Below are 12,815 nucleotides of genomic sequence, written 5' to 3' on the forward strand. Positions count from 1 at the left end.
TCCATTCATGCTATATCCAGTTAGTTACCTATCGAATGGTTACTATATGGCAAGTGCTGTGCTGTCTGCTACAGTTGTCAGGATGATACAAACAATATCGACAAGGTCCATCTATTTATGGAACTTAGAATGTGTGGTGGGTGGAGGAGGGGAGGAGATGGGTCACAGGCATTAAACAAGAGTTATTGTTGTTAGGTATCGATGAGTCGGTTATGACTCATAGCAACCTGTATACAACTGTATGAAACACTGCCAGGTCCTGCACCATCCTTACAGTCATTGCTCTGTTTGAGCCCATTGTTGTAGCCACTGTGTCAGTTCACTGTGAAGGGTCTTTCTCTTTTTTCACTGACCCTCTACTTTACCAAGAATGATGTCTTTCTCCAGGGACTGGTCCCTCCTGATAATGTGTCCAAAGTGTATGAGATGAAGTCTGGCTATCTTTGCTTTTAAGGAGCATTCTGGCTATACTTTTTACAAGACAGACTTGTTCATTCTTCTGGCAGTCTATGGTATATTCAATATTCTTTGTCAACACCATAATTCAAAGGCATCAATTCTTCTTCGGTCTTCTTATTCATTGTCCAGCTTTCACATGCATATGAGATGATTGAAAATACCATGGCTTGAATCAGGGGCATCTTAGTCCTGAAGGTGGCATCTTTGCTTTTTAACACTTTAAAGAGATCTTTTGCAATAAATTTGCCCAACGCAATATGTCATTTGATTTCTTGACTGCTGCTTCCATGGGTGTCGAATGTGGATCCAAGTAAAATGAAATCCTTGACAACTTCAGTATTTTCTCCGTTTATCATAATGTTGCTTATTGGTCCAGTTGTGAAAACTTTTTCCTCTCTTTATGTTGAGGTGTAATCCATACTGAAGGCTGTAGTCCTTGATCTTCATCAATTAGTGCTTCAAGTCCTCTTCACTTTCAGCAAGCAAGGTTAGGTCATCTGCATATTGCAGCTTGTTAATGAGTTTTCCTCTAGTCCTGATGCTGTATTCTTCTTCATATAGGCCAATTTTTCAGATTATTAAACACGTACTTCAATGCAAAACAACTGTTATAAGTACTAGGAAGCAGTATAAGGTGCTATGAAGGTGAAACAGGAGAAGGGAAGGGCACATAGCCTATTCCAGGAAGAAAGAGGGGCTCCCTGTGCACAGACTTTTAATCTGAGACCCAAAGATGGCTAGGAGTTAGCTGACGAGTTCGGAACAAGGTAGAGGAGGCTGAGACCAGATCATGCAGGGCCTTGGAGCCAGGCTAAGGATTTTGAACCTTGTCCTAGGGGCAGTAGGAAACTATTTAACGTGTGCGCGGAGTAAAACTGTCTCGTAGGGTTTCCAAGGAGTGACTAGTGGATTCAAACTGCTGACCTTTTAGTTAGCAGCCGAACACTTAACTACTGCACCCCAGGGCTCCTGTTCAAGCAGAAAAAAAAAGGAGGAGTCACAAATTCCAACTTGCTTTTTGAAATGATTACTCTAACTTCAGCGGGGAGAATGGGTTGGAGGAGATGTAAGAGGCATTGTGTTGAGACCATTAGAAGATTGTTTCCAAATTTATGTGAGGAGGATATTGGCTGGGACTAAGGCAGTAGTGGAAACCCTGGTGGCGTAGTGGCTAAGTGCTATGGCTGCTAACCAAAGGGTTGGCCGTTTGAATCCGCCAGGTGCTCCTTGGAAACTCTATGGGACAGTTCTACTCTGTCCTATAGGGTCACTAGAAGTTGGAATCAACTCAGTGGCACTGGGTTTGGTTTTTTTTTTTGGTTTAAGGCAGTAGTGGTGGAGAGAAGTTGAGGTATCTGAGAGATAATGTGCAAGTAGAATTAATAGGACTTGTTTTACGTTCAGAGAACCCAAGCATCTTCTTTTGACATGCATTTGCTGTTTCCTTACAAAATAGAGTGGTGTGAAAATTAAACAAATGAACAAAAACAACAACAGCAAAAAAAAAAAAAAAAGAGCGAGAGTCATTGAAGGTTCCCTGTGGCTTCTTGATTAGTTTTTATGAAGTTTCCTGCTTTTTTGTCCCCAGATTGGGATGGTTTTAAAGTTTAGAGAGCTACCTCTGACAGAATGGAAACTAGTTTTCTGTGTTTAAATGTAAAGTGGTCTTTTAAAAGAAAATATGAAGAAAGTTCCACTCACAGCTATGTCACTTATTAGTACATCTTTGTACCTTAGTTTCCTCATAAGCAAAATAGGAATAATAATGCCAACCACATAGAGTTGTTATGAGAATTAAATGAAATGTGATTTGTATGGGTTCTGGAACATGGTACATATCTAGTAAATCATAACTCTTATTAATAATGAATGCATTCAATACGATAGCACTGATGGGGTGAAATAGACTGAAGACATCAAGTTGATTCTGACTCATAGAGACCCTATAGCGACCCTATAGGACAGAGTAGAACTGCCCCATAGAGTTTCCAAGGAGCACCTGGCAGATTCGAACTGCCAACCCTTTGGTTAACAGCCGTAGCACTTAACCACTGTGCTACCAGAGCTTCCATAATTGGGGTATAGCACATTTAATTGTCTGAAAATACAAATTTGCTACAGAATAATATTTCACACAGTAAGGAAATGGTGTAAATTATTTGAGACAGAGAAGCCCAGAATCTGTTATTAATAATGTCCTTCCCTCACGTTTTTTTCCAGGGGAGAGAAAAATTTTCACATATTTTATTACATTTATGCTGGTCTTTATCACCAAAAGAAACTTTCTGATTTCAGACTTCCTGAGGAAAAGCCTCCTAGGTAAGTGTCAGAGTTTTTTGTTGTAATTTTTAATGAATGTACTATCAGTAGTTGACAAATCAGAAATAAATGGAACTGCTTTCCTACCTGGAAGCCCACAGTCCAACCGAAACACCCAGAAAGAGGCGGCAGGCACTGCATGTCACCATTTGCATTTTCTGTGGGAAGTTTAAAAACCTAGCTGCAGCCATTTTACTAAACTACATGGAAATGGTTACACTCTTGACTGCTAACCAAAAGGTTGGTGGTTTGAGTCCACCAAAAGGTGCCTTGGAAGAAAGGCATGGTGATCTACTTCAAAAGATCAGCCATTAAAAACCCTGTGGAGCATAGTTTTGCTCTGACACACATGGGTTCACCCTGAGTTGGAATTGACTTGACTGCAACTTGGTTTTTTGGTTTATTAGACTATAAGGGAAGTTGCCCTTGTAAAAAGTAGCCCAAGCTGCTCCTGCTCTGGCATTTGAGGTGCCATTTTCGTAGTCAGTGTTTATTGTTTGGTCCTTTTCCACTTCATTTAGGTATATAGCTGACGAAACAGGAAGACTGATACATGACATAACTTCTAAGGAGTCTTACCAAAGACAGTTTGAAGCAATTCAGCATTGCTTCAGGATTATAGGTTTCACTGACAAGGTAAGTGATTGGTGAGAGAGAAACTTAAGTGTTAAATTTTTTAAATGAATGTGAATGAAGACATGGATGGTCTAATTTGGGGCAGGACACTTGCTTCTCAAATGCCATTCTGGTTATGTTATAAGGCCTTGCTACCCATAGTGTGGTCCAAGGACCATAAACATTTCCATTCCTGAGAACTCATTAGGAATGCAGACTCTCAGGCATATCCAAGAATGATTGAATCAGAATCTGCATTTTAACCAGATGCCCAATAGACATTGAACAGGAGAAGCACTGTTGTAAGGACCATGTCCCTGTGAATTGTTATCATTGTCACCTATCTTAGTCATTTTGTGCTGCTATAATAGAAGTACCACAAGTGGATAGCTTTAGCAAAGAGAAATTTATTTTCTCACAGTCTAATAGGCTAGAAGTCCAAATTCAGGGCATCATCTCCAGCGGAAGGCTTTCTCTCTCTGTTGACTCTGGAGGAAGGCCCTTCTCGTCAATCGTCAATCTTCCCCTGGACTAGGAGCCTCTCCTCGCAGGAACCCTGGGGCTAAAGGATGTGCTCTGCTCCAGACACTGCTTTCTTGGTGGTATGAGGTCCCAGTGTCTCTCTGCTTGATTCTCTCATTTATATCTCAAAAGAGATTGGCTTAAGACACAGTCTAATCTTGTAGATCTCATCAACATAACTGCCGCTAATCCACCTCATTAAAATCATAGTGATGGTGATTTAGAACACATAGAAAAATCACATCAGATGACAAAATGGTGGACAGTCACACAATACTGAGAATCATGACCTAGCCAAATTAATAGACGTATTTTTGAGGGACACAGTTCAATCCATGACATCACCAATTCCCTACTGTGGTAATAACAAACACTGAAACAATACTGCCCTTTTCTGAGTTGGGGTCGTTCCAGCCATTAAAGTGAAATGAGTAATAGGAGTACAGGGACATGTAGGTTAGACCCAAGCCATAGAAACATTTATGCAGGTAGTTCATTGTGCACCAAGACAAATTAATTTAAACCCTTCCAACTTTCTTGCAGTCACTTCCTTCTCTGTGGGTATACAGTTACACATTTTTAACTGTAGCTCTAAGTACTGTACTACTTTTATCATACTAGATACAGGCTGTCTCTATTAAATATATGCTGGGGTGACAGAAGATATAACTCTAGGCTCAAATACAGTTGTGTGATACATTTATGTCATAGTTTCCGGGCTTCATGCCATCAATTTCACAAAATATATGGATTCTTAGCTTTTTCAACAAAGGAGGTAAATGATTAGGAGGTAGGTGAGAGTGTTAAATCTTAAGGGATTAGATTACAAGACACTCCAGTTACCCTGGGACAGCCATTCTGAATAAAGTATTGCTTCTGTAATCCAATGAGTTTGACTAGCCCTTACCTCTCCAGCATGGTTGATTTTAGTCATAATAATACCTTTCTTTTTTTCTAGCCAGCTGTTAATTTTCTGTCAGCTCTCCACAGACTTTAAACTGACAGCCAGTGGAAAATCCCGAAGGTCAGATAAAAATAGAATTGTATTTTCTTTGCCTCTTACAGGAGAGCAATTAAACAGGCTTCAGCATTGTTAAAGGACCTGTATAGTTATTAATTTGTAGAGCTGGTTTTTATCAAAGACACATCACCAGAAGAGTCCAAGTATGATGGAGATGACAGTAGAGCATTTTAAGTCACCTGAATCATGCCAAAACATTTGGGAGCATATTTACTTAAAAGGGTACAGAAACAGTAGAGAAGTCAGTCCATAGAGTTAACAATATTTTACTTTCAATGGGAACAAAGACATGCTATAGAATACTAAGAAGAGATAGGTCCTAGCTCTAAAAAAGATATATATATAATGGCTCTGTTCTAATAAGAGAGATGCACTGCACATAATGAAGAGGTGCTATCTGTTTTAAGATAACAATATATTAAACAGAAGAAATTAAGTATATATCCTTGAAGTAAACCATCCCTAACCTCTGTGGGAAAACTTACAGTAGAAATGAATGAATTAATGCATGGATGAATATGCAAAGAAAGAAATGTAAAAGATGGCAAACATTCTTGATTTGTGCCTGGTGTGGACTGTTACATGAATAACCAGAATGTGTCTGTTAGTTTGTCGTACTGTGGGAGCTTGCGTGTTGCTGTGATGCTGAAACTATGCCACTGGTATTCAGATACCAGCAGGGTCACCCTTGGAGGACAGGTTTCAGCTGAGCTTCCAGACTAAGACAGACTAGGAAGAAGGACCTGGCAGTCTACTTCTGAAAAGCATTAGCCGGTGAAAACCTTATGAATAGCAGCGGAACATTGTCTGATATAGTGCTGGAAGATGAGCCTACCAGGTTGGAAGGCACTCAAAAGATGACTGGAGAAGAGCTGCCTCCTAAAAGTAGGAAAAAAAAAGTAGAGCCGACTTTAATGACGTGGATGGAGTAAAGCTTTTGGGACCTTCATTTGCTGATGTGGCACGACTCAAAATGAGAAGAAACAGCTGCAAACATCCATTAATAATAAGAGCCTGGGATGTATGAAGTATGAATCTAGGAAAATTAGAAATTGTCAAAAATGAAATGGAACACATAAACATTGATATCCTAGGCATTAGTGAACTGAAATGGACCGGTATTGGCCATTTTGAATCAGACAATCATATAGTCTATTATGCTGGGAATAACAACTTGAAGAGGAATGGTTTTGCATTCATCATCAAAAAGAACATTTCAAGATCTATCCTGAAGTACAATGCTGTCAGTGACAGGATAATATCCATATGCCTACAAGGAAGACCAGTTAATACGACTATTATTCAAATATACGCACCAACCGTTAGAGCCAAAGATGAAGAAATAGAAGATTTTTATCAGCTGCTGCAGTCTGAAATTGATCAAACCTGCAATCAAGATGCATTGATAATTACTGGTGATTTTAATGGGAAAGTTGGAAACAAAGAAGAATGATCAGTAGTTGGAAAATATGGCCTTGGTGATAGAAACAATGCTGGAGATCGAATGATAGAATTTTGGTTTGTATTCTTTGACCATACCTATTCAATCTGTATGCTGAGCACATAATCCTAGAAGCTGGACTATATGAAGAAGAACGGGGCATCGGGATTGGAGGAAGACTCATTTATAACCTGTGTTACGGAGATGACACAACCTTGCTTGCTGAAAGTGAAGAGGACTTGAACCACTTACTAATGAAGATCAAAGACAGCCTTCAGTATGGATTGCACCTCAACATAAAACAAAAATCCTCACAACTGGATCAATGAGCAACATCATGATAAACGGAGAAAAGATTGAAGTTGTCAAGGATTTCATTTTACTTGGATCCACAATCAACAGCCACTGAAGCAGCAGTCAAGAAATCAAAAGACACATTGCATTGGGTAAATCTGCTGCAAAGAACCTCTTTAAAGTGTTGAAGAGCAAAGATGTCACCTTGAAGACTAAGGTATGCCTGACCCAAGCCATGGTATTTCCAATCGCATCATATGCATGTGAAAGCTGGGCAATGAATAAGGAAGACCAAAGAAGAAATGATGCCTTTGAACTGTGGTGTTGGCGAGGAATATTGAATATACCATGGACTGCCAGAGGAGTGATCAAATCTGTCTTGGAAGAAGTACAACCAGAATGCTCCTTAGAAGCAAGGATGGCGAGACTGTGTCTTACATACTTTGGACATGTTGTCAGGAGGGATCAGTTTCTGGAGAAGGACATCATGCTTGGCAAAGTACAGGGTCAGCAGAAAAGAGGAAGACTCTCAATGAGGTGGATTGACACAGTGGCTGCAACAATGGGCTCAAGCATAACAACGATTGTAAGGATGGCGCAGGACCAGGCAGTGTTACCTTCTGTTGTGCGTAGGGTTGCTATGAGTTGGAACCAACTCGACGGCACCTAACAACAACAATAACAACAATTGTACAGATGTCTACATAGCTTCACCATGTCCCATATTAATTCATACTGCAAATAAACCAATTTATGTCAGTTAGCAACCTTGGAAATGGAAAGAAGACACTGGATCTTAACTCCCTGACCCTAAATTCTGAGGCTATGTCTCTATAACCCAGTTGCCATTGAGTCGATTCTGAGTAGAACTGCCCCATAGGGTTTCCAAGGAGCGGCTGGTGGATTTGAACTGCTGACCTTTGGTAAACAGCCAAACACTTAACTACTGCATTAACAGGGCTCACCTTGTTTTACTGAATTAACACAGCAGTTCACTTTGTGTTTATAAACTGAAAGTACTTTGCCTAAATTCAGAAAGGTTCCATTAATTGGGGTCAGAAAGCAAATGCCAAATGGTTGATTTGACATAAGTTTTTCTTCAGTTTCTCTGGCAGACATTCCTAGACAGAGCTTAAATGAACTGGTCAATTCAATCAAAATTATGGTTCCTGTCCTTTATTATAATGTCACTAGTTCCCTGCAGGGATCCCTTCAGTTTCACCCAAACCTTACAGCAAAATTAATGAGGATTTTCAAAGAAAGAGGACCAAACTGTCATTCATTTCAGTGATTCATGCTGAGTTTGAACCTCAACGTTTTCACTCAAAGTCATGATAGTTTTCTACTTTAAATGGCTGTCTGAGCATAGTAGTGATGGGAATAATGCCAGAGAAGCTGTAGAACCAGATGCTGGTCTCAAGAGTGTGGTATTTGACCCACCATTTCCTTTGGAGATAAGGGTTCTGGTGGTAAAGTGCCTAGAAACTTTGTTTTGGGAGGTTGCATGGCTTGTACTGTCATACATGAAGTGTGTGTGTGTGTGTTTTAGAGGAATTTTTTTTTCCTGAGAGTTTTGGATAACCTCTTGAGATCACTGGATATAGAAATGTAGAGGAGATGGCCCAAGATGGTGGCTTTGTCACATACATCATGCCATCCTCCTGCAGTAGAGAACTGAGAAACCAAGTGAAACAGATACAGATGGAAATCTGGAAACACAAAACAGCAAATGGGAGGATGAAGAATTAGATTGCACACTGAAGGGAAGGAGAAACTGAATGGAAACAGTCAATGAGGAGACTTATAGACTGTAGACACCCTGCCAGCTGGCCCAGCACAGCATGGCTATCTTGAGACAAAGCAAGCAGCATTCCCAGGAGAGGAGCACAGGAAGACAATGTCACGGAATCCCCAATAGGAGACAGAGATAATGTGTAGACAAACCTGGAGCAAAGCAAGGTGGGCAGAACATGAACTGGATCTAAGAAGGGAAAGTACAGGAAGACAGGTGAAAGCCCTAGGGATCCAGGTGACCATAGAGCAGGAAAGGAGCCAGGAAATAGGGATAGAACTACTCACCAGCAATGGTCCCTGATATTTGGCGAGGTGGCACTGGCAGAGTGGAGGATTCTTGGAGTGGTGGCTAGAGGTCCCCCACCCGACCAGACTCTGGACAGCCCCTCCTCCTCATGTGTGATTGGGCTGGGTCCTGATCACCAGCTGCACTCTGCAGGGAATGCCCCAGTGCTGACACCAGAGACTGAGAACACAGTCCCCCCCCCATCCTTCTGGTGACCAGCGGTGAGCCCCTGTCCGACCCCCCCTTGGTGATCCGTGGTGCTCTCCCATACCATTGGACCTGAAACTGGAGGCTCATGCCCATCCCATCCATCCCCTCATTGCTCCACCCACCCAGTGATCTACAGGATACCTCTTGCACTGTGGGACCTGCAACTAGAGGCTCGTGCCAAGTCTGCCTACCCCACATTGCCCTATGTACCTGGTAATAGGCGGCATGCATACCCCCCACCAGACCAGCGACCAGAGGCACCAGACTCCCCTGTCGCTGCCATCCTGCCCACCCAGCAACTGATGGTGCAAGTTCCTGTGCCACCCACCCAGTGCCCAGTTACCCATGCACCCTCACCCCAACTACCCGGCAACCAGCAGTATGCACGCACAGTGCTCAACACAGCGATGGGTGAGAACACTCCCTGTACCGATCCCCAGTGATGAGCTGGATGGACGTATCATTCCATCAGCAACACTAGTCCCATCCTGACAGGTGCCATGTACACCTCTGCCAAACAACGAGCAGGAGATCCTAGTGCCCTCATCCAACATCTCACCCACACTCACACTCAATCAGTTCCCATGGACACTTGAAACCCCTTGATAGCCTACCACCTACTGAGACGCCAATTTGTGCATGCACAGCAGGCCTACTACATCCATTTGGGTAACATTCCCTCACAGTGGATTCAGAGACAGCCTGCCCTGACCTCCAGAGAATGTGCTAACTGCTAGCACCAACCCTGAAGGACCCCCAGCCCCACAAGGGCTGTGGAGAGACCATGATCATCCAACACTGGTCACCTAATATCAGGGGAAGAACTTGATCTCCCACCTCCACTCAATCCGGTAAGAAAAGACATACAAGCCTAACCACAGAGGAGTCACACATGGATGTAACTCACCATAGCCACTATTGAGAGGAAATCATACCCAGCCAACAGACACCACCAAAGTCAGACATAGACCAGAACCACAAAACAACAATTAAAATAATACAAAGGAAGAAAGACATTCTGAAGAGAAAGAAGAAACAAAGCTCTGGGTACATCAAAACAAAACAAAAAGTCAGTGGAAAACATACATACAATAAATTAAGAAATATATAAATAAATTAATTAACACTTTAATGTCTTGGAGACAGCAAACAATAACAAATCATATGAAGAGGCAGGATAAGATACCTTAAGCAAGTGAGTGAAATAAAGGGACAGAAAACCTTCCGGAAGAAGAAATTGTAAAAGAACAACCTGATAAGGAATTCAAAAGACTTATATATAGGATCCTTAAAGAGATCAAGGAAAACACAGACAAAACCCTAGAAGAATTCAGGAAAACAATACAAGAAAAAAATGACAAATAGACAATTAGAAATCATATAAAAACAACAGAAATTCAGAAGATTAACAACAAAATACCGGAAATATATAACACAATGGAAGAACACAGAAGTAGAATTGAATCAATGGAAGAAAGAATCAGCAAAATAGAGGACACATTCCTTGTTACTGATTTGTTTGAGGAACAATTGGAAAAAAAGAATGCATAAGAATTACATGGGACACTATCAGGACAAATAATTTACGTGTAATAGGAATTCCAGAAGAGGAGGAGAAAAAAAATAGCACAAAGAGAATTTTTGAAGATTTACAGGCGGGAAACTTCCCTAATATCATGAAAGATGAGAAGGTATCCATTCAAGAAGCTCAACAAACCCCATACAGGATAGACCCCAAAAGAAAGTCACCAAGATACATCATAATCAAACTTTCCAAAACCAAAGACAGGGTTCTGAGAGTAGCTTGTGAAAAATGAAATATCACTTACAAAGGGGCACCAATAAGACCAAGTGCTGATTTCTTGGCAGAAGGCAATGGGATGACATATATAAAATCCTGAAAGAAAAGAATCATATATCCAGCAAAATTGTCTTTCAAATACGATGGCAAAATTGAACATTCCCAGGTAAACAGAAATTAAGGGAATATGTAAAAACGTTACAAGAAATATTAAAGAGAGTCCTTCAGACAGAGAACCAATGACATCAGACAACATGAGATTAAAACACACGACAGCATTACCCAGCTACCATCCCAGATAAAGAATTCTCAAAAGTAAAATAAAGCTGCAAAACTGAAAACAAGCAACCAGAGATGTCAATCTATAAATGACAGTTTTGAAGATTAAAACTTAAAAACAAAAAGGGGGAATAAATGGTGTAGTGCTAGAACTTTCGCATGGAGAGGAAGTCAGGGTGATATCAAGATATATAACTGACTGTTTAAGCTTAGGAAGATAAAGGTAAATTTCAGAGTAACCAAAAAGAAAACAAGTCTACTCACTAAAATAGAGAAGAAGAAAATAAAAGACTCAGGAAACACAAAATCAGCAACAAGGAATACAAAAAGAAAATCCATAAATAAAAAGAACTTAGTACAGAAAATTAAGTAGAACAAAGAAGACATTAACACCACACACACACAAAGCATAGCAAAATGGCGGCAGCAAATTCATACCTGTCGATAATCACATTGAATGTAAGTGGCTTCAATGCACCAGTCAAGAGACAGAGAGTGGCAGAATGGATGAAAAAACCACAACCCATTAATCTGTTGCCTACAAGAGACACACCTTAGACATAAAGACATAAATAGGTTAAAAAACCAAAGAATTAAAAAAAAATATCAAGCAAACAGTAACCAAAAAAGAGCAGGAATGGCAATAATAATCTCTGATAAAATAGCCTTTACATCAAAATCCATTTTAAGAGATAAACAAGGGCATATATAATAATTAAAAGGTCAATGAACCAAGAGAACGCAACCACCCACCATAATAAATATTTACATACCCAATGACAGAGCTCCAAGGTACATGAAAAAAACTAACTGCATTGAAAAGAGAAACTGACAGTTCCACAAGAATAGTAGGAGACCTTCACACAGCACTTTTGATGATGGACAGAACGACTAGAAAGAGACTCAACAAAGATACAGAAGATCTAAATAACACAATCAACCAACTTGACCTCATAGACATTACAGGGTAACACACCATCCGACAGCAGCGCAACACACATTCTTCTCCAATACACATATATTGGTCTCCAGAATAGACCATATTTTAGGTCACAAAGCAAAGCCTCAATAAAATCAGAAACACCTAAATAATACAAAGCACCTTTTCTGATTATAACACTATAAAACTAGAAATCCATAACATAAAGAACAAGGAAAAAAATTAAATACATGGAAACTGAGTAACACCTTATTTTAAAAACTATTGGGTAATAGAAAAAAATCAAAACTGGAATTAAAAAATTCTTAGAATCAAAGGAGAATGAAAACACAATATACCAAAACCTTTAGAACACAGTAAGAGCAGTGCTCAGAGGAGAATTTATAGCAATAAATACATCAAAAAAAAAAAGAGAGAAAGAAAGAAAGAAAAGGCCAAAATCCATAAATTAACCCTACAACATGAACAAATAGAAATGGAGCAGCAAAAGGAGTCTATAAAAAAAAAAAATAGTCACCAGAAAAAAGGAAATAATAAAGACCAGAGAAGAAATTCATGAAATAGAAAACAGAAAAACAATAGAAAGAATCGATAAGACTAGAAGTTGGTTCTTTGAGAGGATCAATGAAATTGACAAACCACTGGCCAAATTGACAAAGAAAAAAAATGAAAAGATGCAAATAGCCAAAATAAGAAATGAAATAAGCGACATTACAGCGGAATCAACTGAGATAAAGAGGATCATAGCAGGATATTATGAAAAACTGTACTCCAACAAATTTGAAACCTAGAAGTAATGGACAAATTTCTAGAAATACACTACCTACCTAAACT

General features: G+C 40.0%; 1 protein-coding gene and 1 long non-coding RNA gene across 2 annotated transcripts in view; one reads left to right on the top strand and one right to left on the bottom strand.

The window, feature by feature from the left end:
- Nucleotides 1–12,815, top strand: part of MYO3B (myosin IIIB) — a 575,113-nt gene that overhangs the window by 235,684 nt on the left and 326,614 nt on the right. Inside the window, 2 exon segments of the mRNA XM_049887401.1 lie at nucleotides 2,680–2,778; nucleotides 3,300–3,414. Coding sequence (XP_049743358.1) covers nucleotides 2,680–2,778; nucleotides 3,300–3,414 — 214 coding nt within the window.
- The window catches only part of LOC126077777 (uncharacterized), a 46,200-nt gene that overhangs the window by 11,659 nt on the left and 21,726 nt on the right, over nucleotides 1–12,815 (bottom strand). The gene's annotated exons all lie outside the window — the stretch shown is intronic.

Source organism: Elephas maximus, chromosome 6 (assembly GCF_024166365.1).
Source record: "Elephas maximus indicus isolate mEleMax1 chromosome 6, mEleMax1 primary haplotype, whole genome shotgun sequence".
NCBI classification, from domain to species: Eukaryota; Metazoa; Chordata; class Mammalia; order Proboscidea; family Elephantidae; genus Elephas; species Elephas maximus.